This window comes from Camarhynchus parvulus, chromosome 15 (assembly GCF_901933205.1).
Source record: "Camarhynchus parvulus chromosome 15, STF_HiC, whole genome shotgun sequence".
Classification (NCBI taxonomy): domain Eukaryota; kingdom Metazoa; phylum Chordata; class Aves; order Passeriformes; family Thraupidae; genus Camarhynchus; species Camarhynchus parvulus.
In genome coordinates, this window is record NC_044585.1 from 13262261 (window position 1) to 13290117 (window position 27857).

The window sequence follows — 27857 nt, forward strand, 5'->3', positions numbered from 1 at the left end:
TGTTAATCTGGATTATTGGGATGTGTGGAAATGAAAGGAAAGGATTTTGAGCAGGAAGTTCCCAATCTTTTCCAGTCATTAGCCCAGTTCTTTATGATTTCCAGTCCCAAATATGAACAAAAACTCCCTTTCCCTGAGACTGAATCTCATTCTCAGCTCTGGGATGCCTGAAATGAGAATTTTGATCCAGAACCACTGCCTTCTTCTGCCTTAGGTAATTAACTGGGCTGAGTTTATCCTGGAAGAAGAATCACTTCTTCCTCCTGGAAACCCTTTCTCTTTCCCCCTCTTTCTCTTTTTAAGTAGAAATGTCATCAGAAGAGGGTAACACGGCAGTTCCTCCTGAAGTGAGGAGGTGAGATCGCTGCCCCTGTCCCAGCCAGGCCAGCAGCAGGACACAGAGCAGCTCTGGGGCCAGGAGCCATCAGCCCCTCTGAGCACAGGCATTTATAACAGCCAGGCACAGAGAGCTGCCAGGCTGGACATCACCCCACTGCCATGCCACACAGTGAGGGACAGCTGAACTACTGTCCAATACTGAAGGGTTTGGCTTTTCCCCCCACATGTGAGTTTATTGCTCAGAATCCCGCTCAGCAGTCTCATGATCAGTGTCCTGATTGCTGCTTCCAGCCCCCTTGCCCACCTGAGCAGGCAGCCTCTGCCCACCCTGCTCCTGTCCAACTGTCAGCATCATCCTGCAGGCCAGCCCAGGCAGCTGAGCCCAGAGCCTGCTGCTGTGGCCACTGCACACCAGCCCACACTGAAAGCAGCCTCTCCTCACAGGGTTTAACAGCTCTGGAGACACGTGGGAAGGACAGCAGGAGCAAGGAACGGACCCATCTCCAAACTCACAGAACAGCCCACTCCTGTTCTGGCTAAACACCAACAGCACTCTCTCGTTCTTTATATTCTTCCCACTTCAGTATGGAGAAGGGAAACCAGAAATGCAGCTAACTGCAACTGGACTTTGCCTCCTCCTGAAGACTTCCTACCCACGCTATAGAAGCCGAGAGACACAGCTCAGAATCCCTTCAGAAAGCCAAGTCTGAAACATTGAAGTTTTTCACAATAAGAAATTCATAACTCATTTGACAGAGCACAGAACAGAAAACACATCCTATAAATAAGCCTATAAACCTAACCTTATAACCTAAACCCATCCTAAACATAACAGTAAAATCTGGCACTGGCGTTTACAGCATCTGCCCAAGCAATCCCCAGAGAAGGAGAGCTGTGGTTCCTTGGACGCCAGCTGCAGTACAGACCTGTTCTGTTCTGCTCCTCTTTAGGACTAAATTACATGTATACTTTTACATATTTTTACATATGTTCAGCTTTTTTCTTCTCTGTTTTAAATGTTGAAATGCTTTGTTTTCCCCCTCATGTCTAAGCTTTTCACTTTTTTTAGTGGTTCCTGTTATCACCTTATCAGCAAAGAGCTATATACATATATTAGATTGTACCCACTTCTGACAAGGAAACTTAATTCCATTTTCTGACAACTTTTTAAGATCAAAGACAAAATACACATGTGAAAACAACACACCTTCATTTCACTGAAACAGGGAGAATTATTTTTAAATTCAAAGCTGGTTTGCCTCAGAAATGCTACAACCAGAATTTGGAATTTTCACCCTGAATTACAATGGAAAGTCTCATCACTATAGTGTGTTGTCTTCTTTATCAAACTATGTAAGTTGCATATTTCTATATAACATAACAATTATTGGGTTTTACAGCCAGTTGGAACATGTGGAAGTTCAGCAAGTTATTTTCAAACTGTCAGGACTGATTTTCAGGGCAGGTGTAGAGTGGTTTCAATATTGATGTTCCCTCTGTTTGGAGCTGATGGGTAGAGGAGGAAATAGAAGTTTAGCATTGCAGGCAAAGTCACTTTGAACTGTAACTGCTGCGTCTCCAGGGGAGTAATTCTGCAGAATCCCACTCCAGGGTAGTGATTCTGTTATTTTATGATAGAACTACGAGTAAGTGGTATGAAAAAGAACCAGACTTTTTTTATTTAACATTTACATTTCTTATATGCCTATAATTTAGTCTCTTTAAATGTCAAGCTTTTTTAAATGAGCACTTTCCACATTTTGATGGTGCTGGGTTTTTTGGTATTCTCCTCACAATTAGAAATGACATCAGTGATTATAAAACAACATTAGGTATTCCAAAATCTCAGCTGCACAGATTTCCTGTTTCACTTCTTCCTCATCCCTTCTCTGAAGGTCACAATGGAAGTGAAACAGATGTGCTGTTACAAAATCTATCTTCTCTGCACTCAGGAAATGTTAAATTCTGGGATCTTCACCCTGGGTGATGTGGCTCCACGTCCTCTCCCTCTGGGCACAGCTCTGTGTCCCATCTACTGCTCCTTCTGCAGGGGGAGCAGCACCAGGCTCTGGGGGCCCTGTGCTTGTGCTGCTGCTCCTGAAAACACCTGGGAGCGCCTAAACCACCCTGTGCACAGTGCTCAGTGCTCAGCCTGAACTCCTGTGCTCAGCCTGAATTCCTGCTCAATCCACTGGCCCTCGTCCTCTGACTGCCATCCTGCCTCTGAGAACATCTCACAAAGGAAAAGGAATTCTTAAAACCACTGGCTTGAAGAAGGATGGAAAAGTCAGGGAATAATTCTCTTAATTGACCACTCTTCTTACTACTTGTAATCTAGAGGAAATCTAATTAATTCTACATGAGGAACCACTATTCTGTGGTGAAGTGTAATTCCTGATCTCTGGGGCTTCAGCTTACCAGTTGTCAAATTATCCAATTACACACTTGTTAAAATCCATTTTGGGGGGATTTTCATGGCTCATAAATAAATAATTTCAAAACCTTAAATCCCCAGGAGAAAAAAAAAGAAAAAAGGAAAAAAAAAGGAAGCCCCCAGCCACCAAACCACCAAACTGTACCTCAAAATTAGGAAGAACATCTAAAAATAATGTCAAGAAGCTGCAAAGAGAGATGCCAGCCTGGTCTGCTCCAGCAGCACCACAGAGGTGATGATCTATTTCAGCAGGGAGAAATGCTCTGCTTCTCTTCAGCAGTGCTGTATTCAAATCACTAATCTGAAGGGAACCAATTAAGGCAGCATCCCTTCATTATGCCAAAAGGGAACAATCTTTTCACAAGCACACCAGTTAAGAGCTGGGAGGCCAAGGGAGAGCAGAGCCCCAGCCAAGGGCAGGGCTGCTGTGGAGCCAGGCCAGGGCCGGGCAGGAGTGGCCCAAGAGCCAGGAGGGCTGGGGCTGAGCTGGAACCCAGAGCTGGAACCCAGAGCTGGAACCCACAGCTGGAATTCCACAGCTGGAATTCCACAGCTGGAACCCAGAGCTGGAGCCCACAGCTGGAACCCCACAGCTGGAACCCAGAGCTGGAACCCAGAGCTGGAACCCACAGCTGGAATTCCACAGCTGGAATTCCACAGCTGGAACCCCACAGCTGGATCCCACAGCTGGAACCCCACAGCTGGAACCCACAGCTGGAATCCCACAGCTGGAACCCCACAGCTGGAGCCCCACAGATGCCCCCACAGCTGGAGCCCTGCTGCTCCCCACAGCTGGAGCACTTTTCTACTCAAAATGAGGTCCCTTTCAGCTGAAATTGGCTCCACAAAAATTATCAAATTATAAAATTGTTACAAGACCATCATTCTGAAAACTCAGTTCACCCCCAAATTATTTCTGTTTTAAACTCAGAACATTTGCAATAACAGTGGTTTTACAGCAGTGTGAAAACAGGCCAGCACTTCTAAATCTTGTGTCCAAAGGAGGGACAGGTTCTGGTGAAACCTGCTCTAAATTCACATCTGCCGTGTTTTCCTGGTCCTTCTACATTTCACAGCTCCAGAGCCACACAGAGATTGTCAGGGTGAAGGATTGGGCTTGTCTCAAGCCCTGTTCAGTCTAATCAAAGAAAACACATGTAACTCACACTTCAGGAAGAGCAGCTCTTATGCCAAGCCATTTTTCTTAGGCTGTAATTCCTAAGGAAAATACCCTTGTGCTTGTTCCTGCTCCTCTGGGGAGCCCCATTCCCAGGTCCCACATCAAAGTGTGGCTGTGCCAGCAGCAGCCCCAGCCCTCATCACTCAGCGCCCTCTGACAGAGCCAGGCTGCTGCTGGCTGTTGTTCCAGGTGATCGCAGCACCACTCAGCCCCACTGCAGCTCCAGGGACAAAGCTGACATTTCCAACCTCCTGTCCTCAGCAACAGCTTCACAGGATCCCTTTCCATCACCTGTGGTGAGGGGGGCAGGGAAAGGACCGGACTGAAGGAGATCTGCCCCGAGGCTGTCACTGCCTGGGGTGTGAGGAGCCACAGTGGTGCTGCAGTGAGCAGGGATTCCTTCAGTGCACGCTCCACACAGCAGCACAAGGTCTGGCTGTGCAGGGAGAGCTGCTGCCTGCCATTGCAAATGCTCAGGACCCCAGGGTGCTCATTAATCTCCAAGGAACGCCCAAAGAAGGTGGCATTTGTTGGACTGGAGATGGGCGTGCTGCACTGCCAAGTGCCTGCATTCCTCATTCTACCCTGCACACAAACCAAAGCCAGGGCTGGTGGGCACAGCAAGGCCAGGCTTTGGGGAACAGCAGCAAGAGCAGGAGCTGAACCCCAAATCAAGCTGCATTTCCAGACAGCTCCAGCTGGAAATGAGCCCTGAAATCACCTGGAAATGAGCCCTGAAATCAGCTCCATTGCAAGGAACACAAGCCCTGAAATCAGCTCCATTGCAAGGAACAGGAGCCCTGAAATCAGCCCCACTGCAAGGAACAGGAGCCCTGAAATCAGCCCCACTGCAAGGAACAGGAGCCCTGAAATCAGCCCCATTGCAAGGACATGAGCCCTGAAATCAGCCCCACTGCAAGGATGTTCCCCTGTTGAACACAGCCTGCAGAACTGCCACACTCCAGGGCACTGCCCAGGGCCTGCTCCATCACTGGGGTACAGAGAGGTGCCAGCACCACAAGCTCTGAAAAAGCCTGAATATTTAACATCTACATTCAGGAAATATGTCCAGTGGCTTCAGATCTGTGATTCAATGAACTCCTGAAGCACCACAGACTGTCCCATGTTAATGAAACACTTTCCCCCATCAGCTGCACGGGCTGAGTGCAGTTACCAGGATGTGAAACAGAACCCGATCTCACTCCCACACTGCCCAGAGATTGATTAACAAGCTCTGCACTACAAAGTCCTTGCAGTGGAAGGTGCTAGAGCATGAGAACCAATCCCTAAGGGAGGTTTCTGGATCCAGGCAAAGCTGGGAGAGCCACAGCCAGGGAGACAATCTGTTCCTCTGGACTGCCACAGAAATATTGCAGAACTAGACTGATCCAATAGCCCAGAAACAGCCCAGGAAAAGCTGTGTTTTTACTGCTGTCAGTAATGGCCCTGGAACAGAACACTGCTCAAATTAGCAGACAAAGCAGTTGGGAAGGCATTGTCAATACACAAGTTTGAACTATTAAATAGAGGCGAGAGATAAACCCAAGGATTCAGGAACAAGAAATGGAATGAAATGCTGTCACAGTGAGAAGTTTCATCATGGGGACAGACAGTCAGAATTCCAGCCATCAGGGAAGACGTCTCCAGTCTGGAACATCAGAGCAGCAGGAAGATCTGGATGTAACCGAGTCACAGGACAACCATGTGCCATTGCAGAGAAGAGCCATGACCAACCCTACAAAACCCCAGGAAACAGAGCCAAACCCAGGCGTGGATCTGAGACAGAGAACAAAACATTTCCAGGACACAAACACTTGGACAGCAATGGCAAGAGACATTATCTGGTATTCTGACATCATCTGGGATGTCTATTTCCAAGAAAAGTGACTCAAAACCAGAACTGGTGGGTGCTGAGCCATTACTGGGGGAATGGCAAGTCTGGTTTATGGTGTGAAATCTCAAGTCCTTGACCTGTCTAATTTCAGGAAGCAATAGAATATATTTCTGAAAAGAAAGTGGTTGCTGGCAACATCACAGTGATCCAACGGTTCCTCCCTTTCTTAGGAGTAGATTTCATCTGTGATTCACTAATCATTTTGATTTAAAAAGGCTCCTTTTCAGCACTGGGTAACATTTTAATTAAATATTTGAAAACTTGCCAAATACTGTAATTGCAATTTAAAAGCTATGAATTAGGAAGGTAAAAGCTTTTATCTACTCTCTAGACATCTCTTTCTTTTTCATAAAGCTGTCAGTGAAGTCTTTAGGAACATTCCCTCATTGAATTTGAGTGGGGCAGAGGCTTTGGCTGACGTGATCCTGCACTGCTCAGCTGCCAGGCAGAGCCCAGGCTGCTCCCAGCCAAGGCAGATCCCCCAAATCAATCTGCTCTTCTACATCCCTGCCAAGGGGGAGACTCGGCTTTCAGAAAAGCTCAGATTTCACCCCAAAGCACCCTGGTTGTCAGCTCAGAGGGTGGGTGGGAGAGGAGGCTGCAAGAATCCCACTGCAGCAGCCCACTGGGAATCCTGGCAGCCAAGCCTGAATGCACCCCAGTCTCCAGCAGAACATGAGCAGCACTATTTACCAATGGGATGTGTCAGGTACAGGTATTTATAAGGCTATTTATAGAATCCATCAGAGCCAGCCGCTGCCATGACAGCTGATCCCTGTAATTATTAGAAATAATTGTAGTACAAATAAAGTTTCCTTTATAATAAATAGCCTCTTTACTGCCACAATTGATTTTATTTATTTACCTGGTCTGCTTATACAGCTTCTCATGCTGATGATAAGTAGAACAGTTTACTTGCTGTCAACATATTCATTAAAGTTTTAAAAAGAACATCAGGAGCAGGTTGAAACAATGGCACACATGAAATTACATGTTCTGCTATAAAGACCAGTAAAAAACCAACCCAAATTATTCCTGTCTCCAAAACCAGCGAAATAACATAACACATTATTTTCATTGTGCTTCTTTCTAAATGGAAGAGGAGAATTTTTTTAAATTTTACTTTAATTTGCAAATGCCAAGCCAGCTTTGCAAGGAGCACAGGGAAAACTGAAATATCAAACTAATCAAAGTTGGACACCCAAAGGGCTGCACGTGAATCATCATTTCCTGAGCACAAAGTGAAGCAGGACAAAGATCTGGAGGTTGGGAATCCCCTGAGCTCCTTCCCTGGCTCTCCAGTGCAGAGGAGGGTTTCTATTCCCAGCCTGTCAGGGATCCAGGGACTGCTGCCATTTGTCTTTGCCTCCTCTCCTCCCCACCATGCCCACACCTGTTGCCTCGCAAATGCCACCTCCTGACAGCTTTACAGGCTGCATGTGACCTTTGAGCACGCAGCTCTGGGCTGCTGCAAAATGGGCTTTTTTCATCTTTAATGGAAATTAAGGGAGTGAGCTGATTTGTAGCAGCTGCCAGCAGCAGCTATTTTTGTTCTCAGAGCTATATTTTGCCACTATATCACTTGATAATAAAGCAATCACGGCTCGTGGGCACACCTGAGGAGAACTCTGCCTTCCTGCCACCACTGGCACCACTGGGGAGGAAACCTTTTATCTTTTCAATTATGTATGGAGAGAACAGAAACCCCAGCATCTCCTGTTACGTCAGTGTGATCGTTCCACAGCCTCAACCTCAGCCAGAACTCGCGTGGCTGCACTGCAGGGCCCAGCTGACAGCAGCGCTGGAGTGATGCCCCAGCCCAGGGTATTCTGGGAGAGCCCCTTCCCTCCCAGCAGAGCAGCAGAGGCTGCCCAGGGCTCAGCAGGAGGAAGCAGCCGTGCAAAGGGTGACACAGCTCTCTTTTGTGAGCCAGCCCCAGCGTGGGCTTGGTAAAATAAAGAACCACAGCATCTGAGTAGTTCACAAGTTGGTAAATACAAATAACAAGAGCAGCCAGTTCTGGGAGTCTCAAAGTGCAGAGAACACCTCCAGTCCTCAGTAATGGCATAATTAACTTGCTATCACCAGGCAAACATCCAGGTTACATTTTTTTAAATGCTTGGAGATTGATTTTTGTTTTTCTTTCAGCACTAAATAATAATGTGTCAATATTTTCTAACAGATTGCCTAAGAACAGAAATGAGGCACAGCCAGACCTTACACAAGTGTGCTTCATCTCCAACAACACAGAAATCTGAAAGGGACAGAAGAGGAAATGCACACATTTCAGAGTGTACTTGAAACTTGGGTATCTAACAGGCATTTTTTAGGTAAAAACAAAGCTAAAGGATCAGGCCATTTTCAAGTCCTGTGGTTTTGACTGTGACCATGGGGTACCTGTTTGAATGCATTTCTGTAGAACAGACAGCAGGCTACATACTGCATTTTGTGCTCCCCAGCTAATTCAAATTAATCAGAGCTCATGCCATTCCTTTTATTTCTTTCCTCACTCTCAAATGGACACGGAGTCAGAACTCATAATGTGGAAATCCTGTCTCTGAGGAAGGCCAGGCCAAGGTAAGAGCACTCAGGTCAGAGATGCACCACGATGGACAGAGTGCCTGAGCACACCTGGTGCTGCACCCACAATAGCTCTGAGCAGGGAAGTGCCATCAACTCACTGAGCCCCTGCCCCCCAAAAACCTTCTGAGCAGGGAAATGCCATCAACTCACTGAGCCCCTGCCCCCCAAAAACCTTCTGAGCAGGGAAATGCCATCAACTCACTGAGCTCCTGCTCCCCAAAAACCTTCTGAGCAGGGAAATGCCATCAACTCACTGAGCTCCTGCTCCCCAAAAACCTTCTGAGCAGGGAAATGCCATCAACTCACTGAGCCCCTGCCCCACAAAAACCTTCTGAGCAGGGAAATGCCATCAACTCACTGAGCCCCTGCTCCCCAAAAACCTTCTGAGCAGGGAAGTGCCACCATCTCAGCTCCTGCCCCCCAAAACCCACTGCACCAGCCCAGAGCAGGAGCTGGCCTCCCAGGGGAGCTGTGCTCTCCCCTCCCAAGGCAGGATCTGACTCTCCAGCTGTTCCCCTCTGTCCCTCCCAGCTGTGGTGTGCTAAAGCCCTGCAGAATGCCAAACAGTTCCTTACCATAGCCAAAGGGAGAACTCCTACCAGGTCCTTCTGGCTCACGTAGATCTTGGAGATTCCCAGGTCTGATGTGGTGTCTCCAGGATATTCCACCTGCCAGGTGATGAGCTGGGTCTCAGGCAGGTCAGTCAGCTCTTCAATTTCAAAATCAATCTGCATGATTTCAGAGGCAGGACCCTCTGCACTGCAGAAAAAAGGAATGAAAAATGTTCATTCACATCACCGATAAGCCAGGAATATAATTGCTTTTATAGTAATAAAACCTTGGATTAAGGCTCCTTCAAAGAGAGGATTTGGTGGGATGATGGATTTAACAATGAATTAATAATTTTTACTTGTTTTAAGATTTCAGGTTATTTCCCACCAATTCAAGTGGCTCAGTAACACTTTGTGACTGGATCACTGTGCACTGCTCCATTTCACAGGGGGAGAAACACAACCAGATCAAAGGCAAACAGAGGCTCAAAGTACAGCCCAAACTGACTCCCAGACCCCCCTTCAGTGAGCACACTGCATTTCCTCCCTGGTGAAGCAGCATGTGAACAAACCTAAAGGCAATCACTCCCTGAAAGGCGAAACCACTGCATCAAAAGTATTTTCTGTTTATTGAAAATACAGTCATAGAAGAAAGGTCAAAGCTCGGGATGGGGTCCATGAACAAGGGCAGCAGGGAGCAGAGGACTGCAAAACTCAGAATTAATTTTTGGCTATGCTGCTACCTTGCTGTGAGTGTCAGTGGGAAGCTCCTTTTGTCCTTTGCTAAACCAGGAATTACAGATAATCGAGCTTGTTGTGAGAGAGTTACAAAACTGGGTTGTTTAATATCAGCCAGTCCTGCCAGGATCTCTGAGAGAAAAGCCCCAGAGAAGAGCAAAGCCTTGCTGGGTGTGACATTGTGGGGGCACTGGGGGCTTTGGGAGCTGTCCTTCCTTGGGTTCCAGGTTTGTGTCAGAGGGTTCCATGCTTTGGGAGCTGTCCTTCCTTGGGTTCCAGGTTTGTCTCAGAGGATTCCATGCTTTGGGAGCTGTCCTTCCTTGGGTTCCAGGTTTGTGTCACAGGGTTCCATGCTTTGGGAGCTGTCCTTCCTTGGGTTCCAGGTTTGTCTCAGAGGATTCCATACATCAGAAATGCAAAGAGGGAAGATTGGAAAGGGAATTGATGCAGTTCCTGTAGTTTGTTATAAAAGCAGCTACTGCATGGAAAGGTAGTGAAGATTGCATTGTTAAGGTGAGCTCCTTAGGCCAGTGGCATATAGAGTTACAAGAAAAAACTCAATTTCCTGTAAAGCTGCAGAGGAATGTGGAATTTCTTGGCAGTGCACAAATCCAGGGGACACTGAGAATGGTTTTACTGCTGAAGCACTGAATGCTGAACCAGCTTCAGCGCTTGTGTGGAGGGGAAAGGAAAGAGCAGAATTTCTTTCTGTGGGATAATCCTCAAGGAGAGGCAGACTGGCACAGCACTGAGGTGTCACAAGGCATTTCTGCTGGAGAGTGCAGCCAGGAAAAAAGGAACATTTCAGCAACTGATTAGAGAATCCCAAAATGTCCCCAAACCCCAGCAGGCTTCCCAGCTGATGTGGGAAAAGAGCTGAAACTAAGGATACACTTTTATGAAGACTATTTATGACAACAGCCCCAGATTGGGACCCTTCCCAAGATCCTCAGAGATTTCCACTGTGCTGACTGAATTCAGAGCTTTACCCAATGCCTCTTGAAGAGGCTGCTCTGATCATCTTTAAGGTTTGTATTTCAGTGGATGCACTGTGTTCTTTCTCTCCTGGATGGAATTTAAAGCGAGCCAAAATGGAACACATTGTGTTCAATTTCTCATTTCTTCATGCCATGGAAAAAAGAGCAGGATTTCTAAATTAGCGCTGAGGGCAGTCTCATTTCATGCTGCCCTAGGTGGGATCAGAAGCTGCTTTCTGCAGCTGTGACCATTGAATCTCAGTTACCTGGATTGTGTGAGCAGGGACGGGCAGTGCATTGCAATCCCTGGCAGAGAGCCTGGTGTGTGCAGGGTGTCCCACCCCAGTTCTGAGATTGAGGAGCTCATGGATTCCTCAGACAATGTCCTCTGCTGCCTCTGGCTCTGAGAGGGCTGTGCCCGAGGCCCGTGGCTGTGACCGTGTTCACAGGGGTCCCAGGATGAGGGAACAGACGAGGATCTGACTCCATGGTTCAGAAGGCTGATTTATTATTTTATGATATATATTATATTAAAACTCTACTAAAAGAATAGAAGAAAGGATTTCATCAGAAGGCTAGCTGAGAATAGAAAGGAATGATAACAAAGGCTTGTGGCTCACATAGAGTTCGAGCCAGCTGGGCTGTGATTGGCCATTAATTAGAAACATCCAACATGGATCAATCACAGATGCACCTGTTGCATCCCACAGCAGCAGATAACCATTGGTTACATTTTGTTCCTGAGCCCTCTCAGCTTCTCAGGAGGAAAAATCCTAAGGAATGGATTTTTCAGAAAATACCATGGCTACACTTGGCCAGGGCTGACACCACATTTCTTCAGTGAGCACTGCTCAGAGGGATGTCCCACCTGCTTTGATGATGGATGTGGATGACCACTCCTGCTTTGCAGGGGACACCCTGTAACCCCAGGAGCAGCTCTGGACGTGGGCAGGGCTCTCAGGTCAGGGGTCCCACGCTGCCCTCACCAGCTGTGCTCCCTGTGCTCCCAGCAGCAGCTCCTCCTGCACCTCCCCAAAGCAGCCCTGCAATGTTCCCATCACAAACTGAGCCAAGCCCCAGCAGTGGCTGCAGCAGGCTGGAAGGGACAGGAGCAGCCTGAAGCCATGAATATGCAATCCAGGATGTGTCACAGCAAAGTGAACACAGAGCCCAGGGCAGAGCAGAGGAGAGAAAAGGGAATTTTATTCTCCTCCAGCCCCACGAATGTGCGCAGCACATCTCCTGCAGGGCACCAAAGCAATCTGAGGCCTGGAACGCTGCACAGGCAGGGCAAGGGGGGACAGCAGAGCTCAGGAAAGGGAGAAATGTTCCCTGGGATAACTGGGAAAACTTCCCAGCAGAGAGAAGGGTGGCAGCAGCACAGCTGACCCCAGCAGGCCTGAAGGGGTTTGTGAAAACCATTACACGGGAGAGAAAATTAAACTGAAAATTACTTTCTCGTAAAAAGAGGGGATGAGATGATTTATACAGCACAAAGTGGAAAAAAGGTGACATTTCAGACAGAAGTTAATTTTTGGGGGGTAAAAGTAAGGTCACATGCTGTGTTGTAATTCAGACAAAACCCCCAAGTTTCCTTCCCTGCGTGGGAGGAAACAACATCAACCCACAGCAGATGCAGGAGAAATGCCTAAAAAGCCAAAGCACTGCCACGCTGGAACAAAGCTCTGTATTTTTTAAAAAACATTTCATTTCTGATACAGATTCTGTTTAAAATGAAAAAAAGAAACCATTGAAAAATGAAAAAAAAACATTTCCTATGGTATTTTCCCAGAATGTAAACAATTTCACTAAAAGGATTTCACAAACCTTCTGGAATTTTAAGCCATTACTCCTGATACCATCACTGAACAGGACTTGTTTCTTACCCAAGAATGAGGAGGTGCAAAGGAAATCAAAGGATCACTAGAGAATCAGCCCTTCCTTCAGAATAATTGCTTTTTGGTACCTCCTTCCCTTCTCTGCCCAGCCCTAGAGCTCCCCTCGAGCACATGGGCATTGCAGTTCCACTCCCCTACAGCAGCAGATCCCCAGCACTGCCAAAGCCTTTAAATAAAGTGGATTTTATCCATATTTTTGCAGTGCTCCTGGGAACATGCAGCCCAGTAACAAACTGTCTTCACACCTAAACAGATTTTGGGTGGGGGAAAAAAGGAGGAGGAAAGTAGAAGATATTAAGAGAAAAGAAATCACTGAGTGAAAAATCTCCTGTACCAGAAGGAATATATTTATATATATATATATATCCCATCTATATTTAAAGTAGCCAGGAGAGAATCCCGATAATCTTTTCGTTTCTTTTCACCAAGAAAAGATTGCCTGTCTAGTCTTTGCTGAATTCTTAAAAAATATCCACAACTCTGGTCTCAGGAGAGAGAATCCTTTATTTGTGAGGCTTTTTTGTTTGTTTTAAGCAGCCTCTACATCTGAGTCAAACTGTTGTGGCAGGAGGGACATTTGCATTCCTGTCCACATTGGCTGGGGAGCCAGAGATCACATCTCTGCTGAATAAACAGCCACTTGTGATGCTCTGTGTCTGACAGCCCCTCGTGCTGGGGGTCCTGCAGGGCACCAATGGCGAGTGCCAGGACAGGAACCCACAAACACCAGGGGTTTGTGTCCAAAAAGGAGTCAGAGCAGTCCTGTAACCCTGGCTGAGTAAAGGGAGAGCCCACGGGGCATTTCCCATGGCGCTCTCAAAAATTTGGAGGATGGAGCCTCCTTTTGATCCCAGTTTTATCCCAGCCACACTTCCCTCTCTCTCTCCACACTGCCTGAGGTGCTTGAGAGGCACAGACCTCCCAAAGCCCCTAATGCCCCTTTTCATATATAACAAACCCCCTTTTCCTCTCCTTGTGTCAGTCAGTGGCATTCCTATGGATTCTGTGGTTTTCATTCTATTATTTCTCATCTCTGTGTATCTAACTTCCCCTCTCAGCAGACCCACAGCTGGTTTGTACAGACAAATCCCTCTCACTCCCTTCATCCATCAGGGGAATCCTTCCCCTGTTTCTTGTGTCTCTCAGTGCCAGTTTTGTCTACCAGCAGACCCAGGTTTGTTTGCAAAGACAAATCCCTGACTCCTCCAGGACCCCTCTGGGGCTGGCCAGGCTGGGGCAGCTTCTCTGGGTCCTTCTCTCCCTCCCAGGTACCACAAGCTGAAACCCCCACAACACCCTTACAGAGAGACATTTCTTAGTTAATGAATCCAATTGACTCTTCCCTCTGCTTTCCGAGCTACAGTGCAATCATGAATATTTTTCAGCTTGTTTTTGGAGAAAGCTTTTATACCTGCAATAACAACTGCAGGTTTTCCATGGACTGATTTGTTCCTACAACTAGTGCTTAAGGTAAAAAATCAAATACTGCAGGAACTGCCATGAAGCAGGAGTTAAAACAAGCAAGGCAGTGCCTGCCAGCACTGAGGGGCTGGCTCAGCTCCCGAGTGGGAGCTCTGCACACCCAGCCAGGCCTGGGATCTGCCTGGCAAGGCCAGCAGGACCCCCAGCCCTCCCTGGCACTCAAAAGGAACATGTCAGAGTTCACCCAAAAAGCAGGAAATTCATAAACCCAAACCCAACAGCATGGTGCAGTGCTGCCCCACGTGCTGTCAGCACACGGACAGCTCATCCTCCACACACCACACAAATAACAGAAACTAAAATATTTTAGACCGGAAGGTGAGACCTGGGGCTCAGCCCATCCCAAGGTCAGAGAGGGCATTCTAAACCCAATGTCTGTAGAACCTGGAGCACTGTGCTACAGCAAAGATCGTTACTCACCACTGATGTATCAAGAGAAGGTGATACATACAGCACTACATTAAAATTTAACTTTATTCAGTGTCATCTTACTATTAAAAATTCAGGATAGGTAGACTGAAAAGTCATTTTTCTGCAGGAATCACCATATGAAGTGAACCAACTAGCAAGAAAAATCACCAAGAAATGAGTCTGCTAATCATGTAATAGAGTTATTTTTAAAAATTGATCCATCTCTCTGGAGCTTGACATCAGTAGTGTTGGTTGAGAAATATTTGCTGAATTATTTATTTGACTTTTATTTTTTTTGCTATTGTCAAATAAATTATTCACTATATGATTTTCCAGCTGTTGATAGCACTTTTCCCAAATAACTCAATTCAAAAGTGAGCAAAAATTAGCAAACCCCTTAATATAATATCAATTTAAAACATAATTACCCACGGAGCCAGCGGCTCAATTCAGAACCAGGGTTCTGAGCATCCCCTGGCGTGGCAAACACCGGGATCACTTCCCACATGGTGCCAAGGGAAGGGTAAATCACGCTGACTTCATTCCATCCCATGTGATAATCACTCAATAAATCTGATAATCACCCAGCGGTCGGGGACTCCAGGTCCCTCTGCAGCAGCCCCACACGGGGCACGAGCAGCGCAGCCCCAGCTCCTGGGCAGGAGGCAGAGCTGAAGGCTACAAAAATGCTTTTACTGGCAGTGCAAAGTCCAGTAAAACCCTGCAAATACACTCGATCCAGCTCTCTCCACCTGCTGCTTTACCGTCCTCGGCACAAAAATAACCATAAATGTGGGATAACTCACTTGTAGCTGTGGTAAAACTGCAGAGGAGGAGAGCAGAGCCACAAGTGCTCACAGTTCATTGGTGAAGTGTCTGCAGGGCCCAGGCTCACACCCCACTGTACAAGATAACCAGGGATTGTGGTGATGGCTGGCTGAACAAGGGGGAAAACTGGAAAAATGAACCACAGCTGCCATTTTATGGGCAGGAAGGCCAGGTCTAAAGGCTTCAGTCGGGAACAGCTCAGCACACGAGGCAGGGAGGTGCCTGCCCAGTGAGAATTCACAGCATAGCCCACAGCTGAGCCTCTGGATCAATAACACTCCCGAGCATTCCTAAAAAGAGCTTTCCATGTCTCATTCACATACAATTTGGCAGCCTGTTAACACCCTCACAGCCTCCTGGAAATGAAAGAAACCTTTTTCTCAACGGCAGGAGTTGCACAAACCCTGCACTGCTCGGAGGGAACGAGACCCAGGATCTCCACGCTAAAACCCTCCAGAGGCAGCACTGCAAATATTTACTGTGGAGTAATCCAGCACACCAAACTGGGATCAAGCACCGTGCTCAGCACACAGCCCTGCAGCACAACCACTCCTCCTCCTACAAATATTTATCCACCTAAAAACCCTGCTCACACACGACCAGCAAATTTACACTTGTGCATTAATGTATGTGGGGTTAGACTTTGGAATTCAGAATGCTTATGAAATTATGCCCCCACTAATTTTTAAAAAATTTAATTGTGGCATTGAGTCCAGGGTGGCAGATCTGGTGCCTTAGCATTTAGCTGCAGCTCTCCACGTGAGATCTGTAACACATTTTTAATGCCTTGCTTATTAGTGTCCACACTGGTTCCACAAATGCAATTATATATAAAAGCAGCATTACATTCCACAAGACTCAAACTGTCCAAGTATTTCAAAATTAGTGACTTATTTGGAGATACCTGCCAAGGCACATCCAATATATGAGATTAGTACCCTCAGCTACAGGAATTTCCTCTGCTGTGAACTGTTCAGCAAGTATTTCTGCTGAACTCATACATCTTCCAAAACTGCAAAGTCCTTTTCAATTAAAATAAAAATTTTTAGAAAGAGTTTTCTTTATGCAATCGTTCAGTGTTTGCCAAGTCTAGAATTAAAAGAGGAAATACTTTCCACCTTTCTTAATATTAAAACAGAAGTTTCCAGAATCCTGGTTCTTATTTTTAAGCAATAATATGAAAAATAAACTGAAGAGAGAAGATACACCTTGCCTCCCTCCAAACCCAGCTTTCTGAAAGAGCTTTAGGCTGAAATATATTTTTAATCACAGAATTACAGGGTAATCTTGGTTAGGAGAGACCTTGGAAATCCACCTGGTCTAGCACCTTTCTCAAGGCAGATTATTTCTCAGTAAATTGTTCTGTCTGTACCAATCAGGACAAGACCCCGTCCCTGCTCCAGCTGTGGTACATTTTTTGGAGCAGATGTTTCCCCTCCACACTCCTTGGGATGATCGGACAGCCATGAGGAAATCATGCAGACAGGATGATGGGACAGGTCTGCAGCCGAGTCCCAGGGCCTGTCAAACCAAATCACAGCTTTTGATGTACTGGTGACATTAAAAACCGTGTGAGCTCAAAAGCTCTCAGAAGTCATGTTCTTATCAGCATGAGCTGCTGCAGTCAATCCTTTGGGGTTTGCTGGTGCACCCCCTTGGAGCCCGAGGAGCTCAGGGCTGGGCAGGTGCACAGGGACACAAGGGTCTGGCAATCCCTGGGTGTGCTCTCAGGAGTGATGGGAAGGATAAAACCAATACAAACATAAAATAATGACAATAACAGTAGTGGCAGGTTATGACTGTAGTTACACTGCAGGGAATTATCCCGTGGGGGATGCCCAGAGACAGCACAGTCCCATAGGGCAGGGAGCAGTGCAGGAATCAGTGCAGGAATCAGTGCAGGAATCAGCAGTACTGGTTTGTGTCCCTGGCTGTCCCTGCTGGGATCTGTGTCCCTGGGGGCTCCCAGTCCCACCCTCGGGTGGCTCTGTGTCCCCCAGCAGCAGCAGCAGCCCGGTGTCACTGATGCCAGCGGTGCAGGAGCTGCAGCCAGCGGTGCAGGAGGTGCTGCAGCAAACCCCAAGGACAGAGACCCCTGTGGCAGGCAGGTTTGCCCCTGCAGAGGGAAACCCGAGGCAGCAGAAAGCAGAGCTGCACCCTGGGCTGGGCTGCTCCCTGCCAGGGCAGCCACCACACCAGATCATCTCTCCATAAACTCACCGAGCTCCATCTAAAGGCACGTAGGGATTTGAAATGTCTATTGCCTGAAAGACTTTAGCAGAAGCTGATTATTCCAATGGCAGAAGCAGCCAGAGGAGCCACCCTGGCTGGAGCTGAAGTCAGAATTCCAAGAGCCCATCCCACCCCAGACATGCAAGGGATAATGGCCAATGCAGCTCCTCCTCCTGCAAGAGCTCTCAGTGAAACACTGAGCTTCTGGAACGTGCCATGGCTGGTAACAGCTCCCTCCTCCAGAATTATTCCTTCCAAGTGTCTGTGTCCTCACATCACCTCCAGGCAAACAGCTGTAAACAAACCCATTACTGCAGATAGACTTAAACGGACTTTAAATATTCCCTGATCTAAGGAGGCAGATGGGAACGGTGGGCTCCCACCACCTCACCTCAATGCACTCTGGAAGATGTGGCTGCACTTGTTTGTCATTTCCAAAAGGAAATTACTCTTTCAGTAAAAATAATAACATGATCAGACTAATAACTAGGAAAGTGGAGGAGACATAAAAACAGCGATGGCACAGAATGCTCCCTGAAATCCTCAGGAAATGTGGCCCTGAGAACAGGAACTATCCCCCAGCCAGGCTGAGGAGCCCGTGCTGTCAGCTGGGGAGGCCAGAACACATCACCCAACCTTCCCTGTGCCAGACTCCCAGCTGGTGGCATTTGGGCTCCACAGCCACGCTCAGAGCAGAGCTCAGTCTGCAGGGACTCATCCTGGACCTCAGCGGCAGATTCACGGCTGAGCTTCAGCAGAGCCCTGCTCCCACCTGGGGAACCTCAGCCTGAGCTCAGAAATCTTTGCGACTGCCTGGGGAAAGGTGCACATCCAGCCCTTGAAAAAGACATATTGATTTTATTGAGCTGGAGGCAGGGGAAGAGACACCCTAATTGTTATAATTATGAATTCAGTAATGTTAGTAATCATTAACAGCTTCAACAGGTTCATAAATCATTCGCGTAAGGGGGAGAAGCAGTAAGTGAAGATCAATTTCTGCTTCAGTAACATGTCACAGCACACACCTAAACATTGGACTGCTTGAATCACTCACTCTTACTTGGTTTTCACTCTTACTGCTACTCCCCAGACTTTCTTAGTCCAATTATGAGTCTTTAATGACTTAATTGAATGTAAACTCTCTTTCTTTGCGAGGCTAACATGGAACCTTTGCAAATATAGACACTGCTCTTCTCTCCCTGCAATGAAAATCCTCGAGGGGGAATGAGCTGGGACACAAAATCACCAGAAATGTGGGCTTACAATATCTGCTCCAAGCAAGCAAAATGGAAAATTTGTATGGGGAACTTACTCCAAACCTCCAAACTATCACGGTTCTTGGAATTTGTGTGGAGAAATCCAACGGGCAGCTGTTATGGGTATTAAAAGCAGCCAAATGATGTGAAGAATTAAAACACAGCCCTGCCAGAATTATCACTACAGTCTGTGAATATAAACGGGTTTTGAGGCATGGTTTTCCATTTGTTTTGCTCAAGCTGCTTGACTTTAGTTCTGCTGTCATTGCACAGCAGGATAAGGTACAAACAAGAGCCATGAGGACTGCAGGAAATGGGCAGGGTTTTTAGAAAAATGGCAGAAGAAATAATCTGCCAGATTTCCAGAGGGCCTGAATGAGCAGTACTTAAAGGAACATCAAGTAGAGCAGAAGGTAGGTTGGTGATTTTTCTAAAAAAAATCAGTAGGTGAGGCTTAAAAGGCACAAGAAGCAGAAAGTGCTCACTTTCCACAAATATTTCAAGGATTTATCTGTCAAGGAGAGAAAATTGCTAGAGCAGGTAGGCAGGAGAGTATAATTAGAAACAACAGGAAACATGGAGCAAATTCAAAGCAAAAAGACAGTGGAAGAGCCTCAGAAAGAAATGGAAAACAATATCTGGGAAGGTTTAAAAGTAGATAGGATAAAATGCTTAGAATGAAATAATTTCTGCAGTGGCATAGATGGCTATAACAAGCTGGTTTGGGAGTTGTTTTTCTTCTTCCAAGCTCCTTAATAAAGAGAGGATTATGCAATCAGTCCATCTGAGTCCCTGTCATTCCCTCCAGTACATTAGCCCAATTTCAACAAAATTAGAGAGAAGAGCAGAGGAGAAGAATGATTAAATTTTGGCAGCAGAAGGGAGGGGGTGATGCCTGTGTGAGAAGGGATGCAGAGCACGCCCTGAGTGCGCCCATTCCTGAGCAGCACAGGCAGAGGAGAGGCTGCTGGCTGAGCCCTGCTCCCATTTCATGGTGCTGCCCTTCCTGGGAGTCCCAGGGCAGAGCTGCCCAGGGCCACAGCAGCTCTGCCTGTCCCTGGGACTCATCTCCCCAGCCAGGCACACGGGGAAGTGCTCTGCTAAACAGCACTGAAGCTCAACAGCCTGCTCAGCTGGGCTCTCACCTAGCAGCAAAATCTGCCTTCAGCTCAGAACATTCACCCATTCTGTACTGAGAGAATCACTCCTGCCCTCGCCCAGCGCTGCACGGGAATGGCCCTGCAATCACAGGATGGAGAGCAGGCCTGGCTCTGCTCCCAGACGTGCTGGCTCACGAGGAGCACAGCAGAGGCAGCACTGCCCTGCATTCAGGACAAATGGCATTTGTGCTCGCTGCTCAGCTGCTGTGCACAGAGCACCCGCCCTGTCTGCAGGGCTGCCTCTCGCTGGGAGCACAGCTAATGGAAATTTAAATGCAATGTGGGTATTTTCTGTATCAGAGCATCCTAGGACACACAATGAACAGCAGTGACTCCAAAACTGAAGCAAGGTAAAGGAATAACTCATTTTTCATGGTAAAAACGTGGAATAACATGAATGAATCAAACACCTCTTGGACAATTCCAAAAGAAAAGTGCTACAAAATATGTCTCTACCTCTTATTTCTGTGCTTAATAATTTACAACTCTCACTCCTTGTTCATAAAAGAAACATTGTGTTCTGCAGAATTTGTGGAGATGTAAAACAAGAAGCAACAAAATCATCTGAATTATGGGTGCAGACTTTTCAGTGCTTAGGAGCAAAGTAATCTAAAACATGAAACAGCCAAGGATTGGTGCCAGAGTTTTTACATGAATGTGAGAAGTGGGCAGATGAATTGTGTGGAGAAAAGATGAAGTAGAAACAACTTGGAAGCTATTTGTGTAAGAAAGAGAAATGAAGAGCACTGGAGCAGGGAGTGGCTCCAGAGCAGACGTTTCTCCCACAGGTACAAAGAAAGTGACACCTCCATCAGTACTGATGAGTGTAAGTCATCAATTAAAGGGTGCTCCTACTTCCAGAAGGTCTCATGCTGCAAACGTGATCATCCTTTGCTCTTCTCATCTATCTCATAAAATGCAATCACAGGAGGCAGAAAGAGAAACTTGCACTGCTCCCACAGCACTGCTGGAGCTGCAGGCGAAATCCAGGGGCAGAACTGGACTGAATTCAGGGACACCATGGCACTGGCTCCATTTCCAAGCAGGAATACAACAGGAGCAGCCACACAGCCATGAAAAATTGCAGTTGACGTGGAACACTGAGCTGGGAGCACAGGAGACGCCTGGCTGTGTCCCTGCTCCGCTGAGTGACCCCGTGCCAGCCACGTCCCCACTCATCACTGCACATCTCTGACATCCTCAATATGACTCAGGGCTCCACATCTGTCACTGAAGGCCAAAAGGAACAGTTCAGGGCTAAATTAAGATTTCCAAAGGAACAAATCCTGACCACTGAGATCCTCCAAGAGCAGAGCCCCATCCTTTGACATGGCAGGATCAGCCAGGTCTGCAGCACACCCAGCAGGAATGCCCTGAGGAACGGTCAGGGATCTGTATCACACCTTCAGGCACCTGTAATCCCACCTGCCTGAGCTCCAGAGCTGCACAGCTCATGGCAGTCCCCAGTCAATCAAAGGCTCAGGGCTCTGTGTCCCACCTGCCTGAGCTCCAGAGCTGCACAGCTCATGGCAGTCCCCAATCCAATGGTCAGGGCTCTGTGTCCCACCTGCCTGAGCTCCAGAGCTGCACACCTCATGGCAGTCCCCAGTCAATCAAAGGCTCAGGGCTCTGTGTCCCACCTGCCTGAGCTCCAGAGCTGCACACCTCATGGCAGTCCCCAGTCAATCCAAGGGTCAGACTGCAGAGGCTGAGCTCTTTTCTACCTAGATCACTCCTCTCCACTGCATTTAAATCTGCACTAGGCCACTGCAACATTTGCCTTCCTGACGGTCTAAAATACAGACATGAAGTCCTCCATGAGTTTCTTTTGAAGCCCCTCAACTCTGGGGACTCTCTGGGTGGTAGTTCTGGTCTGCACCAGTGCACTGGCATTCCACAAGGTCCAGAGGGAAACAGAAATGAAGAAAAATAAAAGCAGTATCTGATAATGCAGTTTTTAATATGAGCAGAGATCCAAGTCCTGGTTAAATAAGGAAAAGCTCAGTGGTGCATGTGTTACAAGTGGATTAGGTGAGAAGCAGGAACTGGGAGCATCAGCCACACCAGCTCCGCCTAAAACTCCAACAGAGGGAATTTTTAGCTGTGCTTTGCACTCCTGGACAACACAAAGCCCCAGAGCTGTGAATGCTGCTGGTTTTTATGAATATCTATCTATCTATCTATCTATCTATCTATCTATCTGTCTGTCTGTCTGTCTGTCTGTCTGTCTATCATTTTGATGTGACTGGAGCAACCCCAGTGAGGAGTCTGAGCCAAGTGGGTGTCCTTGCCCCGTTGAGCAGGCCCCCATCACTCAGGGAGCTGCTGCTAATGCACAGTGACACTCCCAGAGCAGCAGAGAGCTTTCAGAGCAGCAGCTCTGCTCTGCCAGGCACAGCACAGGACACTGCATTCACTCACAGCTCTCAGACTGACAATACAACCTACTCTTTGCCACTGAAATATTTATTCAGGCACAATTACCATCAAAGATTGATATTTAAATAAAGGGTAATTTGTTTTTGTTATTACTTTTATTTCTTTTTAAACAACAGTTAGGATTATGAACTGAATTAGATTATTTATTCCTAAAGTGGCTCTTTAACATTCTGCATTTATTAATACCAGTGTGAAATGCTCAGCCATTGATCAAACTCTTTTCCAGAGGGATGGCTTGGGAGGAAAAAAAACCACAACAAACCAGGCCCTGAGCTCTGGATTTTACAGCCATTACTGTCAATTATCCACCCCACTGTGGGAGCAGAGGAGATCTTCACACATGCCAGCTGCAGCCTCATCCCTGAACCCTGCAGAGGCAATTCTGCCTTCAAACACTGAAGGGGGGACGGAGAAAGGGGAGAGAAAACCAAGCCAGCCACAAAGCAGAGATTCTACCCACGTGTCTGGAGACCTCGGCATAGGAGGCAGAACTATTTCTTTGAATATATTTTGGTAGCTGTAATAATAGCCCTGACACTGGGATATCTCTGGTCTCCCTCCTCAGAGATCCCCAGCCCTTTCTGGAGATGCAGCTCCAGGCATTGCACCCACCAAAGGCTGGGACACACACACACAGACCAGTGCAGGGACTGGGCCAGGGGATTTCTGAGCCCTGCACCCACCAAAGGCTGGGACACACACACACACAGACCAGTGCAGGGACTGGGCCAGGGGATTTCAGAGCCCTGCAGCAGAGCAGGTGCTGCTCCTGCCCTGGGACTGCAGCTCTGCACCTCTGACCTGAGATCCTTGGGATCCCAGACACAAAACACAAAACACAGCATCACAACTGCAATTACCTCCCCTCTCTGTCCTCTCTCCTTATCCTCCAGTGGTAATTAACTAAGAATTTGCAAAAAGCACACAGCCCTTCAAACAGGCAAACCCATGGCTGCAGCTTGCCTGAGGTCAGGAGGGCCCATGGAGATGAGCAGAGATATTCTGGCAGAAAGCTGAATAAAACTGAGGTGACTTAGACCTAACATTACCCTTTCCCCTGTCACTAACTCTTCCCTCAATTCCAGATGTCTTTTCTATCAGAAAGATTTCTAAGTTTTTCTCCAAGAGGAAGAATGGATAATCAGAAACCTCCCTGGAGCCCCCAGCCTCTGGTAAATCCAGCCAGCACTGGATAATCTTGGTTTTAAACGACATAAATAAATCACTAGGTAAATAAACATTGCTTTGATATGTTGACAAAGTGGATCATTAAAAGAAGGAAAAAAACATGGGGATGATGCAAAGCCCACAGTGCAGTGGAAGTGTTGGTGTTTGGGCACAGATTTCAGGCAAAGACAACACCAGCTCCTGCAGGTTCCCCTGCTGCTGTGTTCAGCAGGAACGCAGAAAAAGGAGCACAGGAAAAGGAGGTTAAGATACACAACCTGAGCTGAGTGCCTGCCTGACCTCCAGAGGGCAATTCTACAACCTTTCACACTTCCAATTTTAAAGAGCAACTTGCTTCAATTTGAGTCTGGTACAGCGAGAGATGAAACTGTTAAACAAGTGTCAGGCAACTATCACTTTTCTGTGGGGAAAAAAGAAATAAAACAGCATTAGGGAGCCAAACATTTAGAACAAGATACTGTTTTTAAATGTTTGGGTGAAATATTGCAAGGGCCAGCATTATTATTACAGGATTTTCAGTTTGCATCTGCGTCTTTTGGGTTTTGAACATGAGCCCTGGCCATGTTTTAGCCTGTTCAGCAGGGGCAGCTCCTGCCCAAGCCTTCCAGCTGCTGGCCCTTCCTCAGAGCTGATCTGGAGCAGCATTGCTGAGCTTCTGTTCTTTACTTGTTTTACATAAAGCAGCAACCATTGCTCAAAAGCCAAAAAATGCTCTGGATTCTTCTGGAATGGTGAAAGGTCAGCCCTAGCCTGAGACGTCAGAAGAAACAGCACATTCAGAGGTGCAGATGAGAAGGAAATTGATGTAAAAAAGGGATAAATGATGTATCAGAGCTGTGATAGCTCTGGTGGAGCTGACCCAGCAGTCCTGGCTGATGGAGCACCCAGGGCCCCTCTCCTGCCCAGAGGGTCAGAGATGCTGAGCAGGGCAGGGGAGCACCCAGGGGATGCAGCTTTGTTCAGTCTCCTTGTGCCCTGCCCACCTCAAATACTTATCCTGACAAAACACAACCCATCTCCAAGTCATGTCTGCTGCAGGGCCTGGTGGAGCTAAACCACAAAGCAAGCTCATCCCAGAGCTCTAATCTCTACTGACCTTCCCTGTCTGCAGCCAAACCTTTCTCAGAAACCTTCTCCCAGGTGAAACATTATGGCTTGCCTTGTATAAATAAACTCTGTACCAATCCTGCCCTTTCCCACTTTTCAGCTGTCTGTCTAAATTTCAGTCTCTGACATTCTTATGCAATATTTTTAAATCACCTAAGATATTACAGGTACCTCAAGAAGAAAATAATAGCATCTGGAGTTTATTGTAAAGTATGACCTTAAGGTGAAACGTCATCATCTCATTATCCAGCTGCTGAAAGCACCAGAGGCACACTAAGTTTAAATAAATTATGGCTTTCATATATGAACACACACACATCCTTGACTTCACTTTTTGATATAATTCAATGCTAAGGACTACTGTGGAATTTATTAACATTCTTGCCTTCACTTTTCTACTTTTCTCTTGTAAATGACACCAATTCTAAACTCATTCATGTGTAAGAAATGTTATTTTGTTTCGGTTGAGTTTTGTGTGCTCTCAGCTTCTCAAGAGCTATTGCAAAATTCTTGGAGGTTTTTTATCTCCTTCTGAGCTGCTGGAACAGCTGAGAGTTAAATCTGAATGCCCTGAAAACATTGCTTGTGGGTTCACAGAAGGAATTCTGCTGCAGGCCTTGGAGACCACACACCTCCTTGGTGTTTGTGTGTTCTCTCCCTGTGCCCAATACTTTGCTGTCGACTCACAAAAAATTGGAGAAAGAAGAAAAAAGCCTTACAATTTATATGAAATGTATATCCTACGTGTTGCTAGGAGGAAATGTCAAGGGAGAAAAAGAAACTCTTGCTGACAATTGCTAGTCATTTTGTGCCAGCAGCTAAAGAACACAGGAGCTCTGCCTTCCGTGCCTGGGCAGCCTGGAGGGGATCAGGGCCAGAACCCGGGCTCTGGAGCCTGCTGGGGTCTGCAGCAGGGGCTGCCCCGGCTGCAGGGCTGAGGAACACGCACCTGCAGAGCCCCGGGCACGCCGGCAGCTCTGCAGAAAGGGTTTGTTTTTCTTAAACTGATTGAAAACATATTCTTAAATATTGCTAAATACTTCAGCACCGCAGATAGAAATGAACATGCCTGCAGGATGCCACAGAGTAAAAATGCACAGATGAGGCTGCAAAAATAGCAAATAACCATGAAATGCATGAACCAGGGATGACTCTGTGAAATTCCACTGTCTGAGGTGAATACTTTGCTCTGCAGAAAAGGATTGCAAACTGCTGCAAAAAGTCCTCAAAACCACTGCAATATATATGTCAAAAAATAAATTACTCTGAAGTTTGCTACCCTGACCTCTTTCAAAGAATTACATCAATCAGCAAATTCCTCACTTCCACTGAAATGCTAATTAAAATAAAGCAAGGAGAACATTATCATTTTCTGTGGAAAACTTGCCCTGGCCTGGGAGAGTTGCAATATTTCAGAGAACACAGTGGCAGTGCATACTGGAATGCACCCAGGCAGTAGAACAGGGAGTGAGAGGCGCTGTTAACAGGAAGGTTCTGCAGCCCCAGCACTGTCCCCAGCAGAGAACTCCTCCTGTGCACTGGGTGGAATCTGCTGTCAGCACTGAGAGGGCTCTGAGCCCTCGCCCAGGTGTTACAGCCACTGCTGTGGAGATGCCAGAGCATGGCCTGAGGAGCCAGGACACCAATCCCAGGGCAGAGCCTGTTCCCCTCCCTGCTGGGAGCTTTTCCAGCTGAGACACTCCAGCTTTGAGCCAAAGCCTGGCTTTAAGGAAAGACACCAGTGGACTTGGCTTGGGGCTGTGAAGGCCAATGAGCAATAAAGGGCTGGAAATGCCTCCTGACTGCTCTGTAGGACTGAAATCTCTCCCTGGGTTATCTGGCAGAGATGTCCCTTATGTCACTGCCACAATGCCCCCATCACCCTTCCCTTTCCTGACCTACTTTGCATTCCTCTGGCTCATCTTTGACTCTCACAATTAAGTTTATTCCTGTCTATCACCACATTCATTTGCAAAAATCTGCAAGATGTCACAAGTCAAAGAAATGTAAGAACGGAACTCAAAGGACAGGGAGGAAATTGATGCTTCTGTGTCAAAAGTCAACTTGCCTATTTCAGAAAGCACTCTGCTGGATTTTGTACTTGAAAGAAGCCATGGCTCTTGCTTAGATGTGGACTCAGATCTCCTGATATCGCCAGTGCTGAAACAGCACAAACGGACAGTGTGGAACACCAGCTGCAGCACTGCTGCCCCGGGCTCAGGCACCTGCTGGGAGCACGGCACAGCCCCAGCCTGCAGAGCCCTCAGCTCTTGGGCAGCAAAGCTGCTGCTCTGAAATCCCTCTTCAGAGCAAGGCCGAGTGCTGAGCATGAAAGGGTAGGGAAAATCAGCCCAGACATACAGATCTATATATATATATATATATATGTGGGGTTTTTTGTCCAAGGCTGTATTTCCACAGAATGCTTGCAGCCACAGCAGCTGCACGGGCTGTGTTTGCTCACACAGCACCCACTGGGTGACCAAAGGGGTATTTTACATTCCACAGGCCAGTAACAGTTTGTAAATCACAGGTGTGCTGCAGCAGCTGGCGTGTATTTTAACTCACAGCAAGAAGATGGTTGATCAAACATAAAGGCAATGTGTAAAGCCTAAAATCAGTTTGAGGATGTGCCATAACAACTGCTGGAAAAGCAGAATCGGGTACTCTGGCAAACTAGGAATAAACGACTGCTGAACACCATTAGCTCAATACCATGGGCACTTCTAAGGAGATTTAGCCCCAGCTGGCTAGAAAGCTGAACAGAAGAAGCAGTTGTGCTTCTACCAAGACTTCTTTAAGTTGTACTGTACCCATTTCATGAAGCATGAATTTTAATTTAGTCTGACACTTGGATATATTTTTAGATTTGATTTTTGCATCTTTTTTGCACACCCAATTTCCAAGCTAGGAACGTGTTGGAGGGTGCTAAACTGCACATTAAAGATGCCTTTTCCATGTAAACTGTCACAGCACGTGTGCAGAAGTTCCTGTGAAGGAAGATGACATTAGCACAGAAAACATCTCCTTGGGGATGCAAGGATCATTTAAATAAAAGATTTTCCAGTTCTTTAAGGTTTACTGATACAGGCATTTGGCACAAAGTTCATATCTGAATGGTAAGATTTACAAGGTTATTTCTGTCTGTCTGCCTGCTGCA

The 27857-nt window shown here is 47.0% G+C and overlaps 1 protein-coding gene across 1 annotated transcript in view; it reads right to left on the reverse strand.

The window, feature by feature from the left end:
* The window catches only part of TMEM132D (transmembrane protein 132D), a 186342-nt gene that overhangs the window by 63504 nt on the left and 94981 nt on the right, over positions 1 to 27857 (reverse strand). The window contains exon 4 of the mRNA XM_030959242.1: positions 9006 to 9189. Within this exon, the coding sequence (XP_030815102.1) occupies positions 9006 to 9189 (184 nt within the window). The remainder of the gene's footprint in view (positions 1 to 9005; positions 9190 to 27857) is intronic.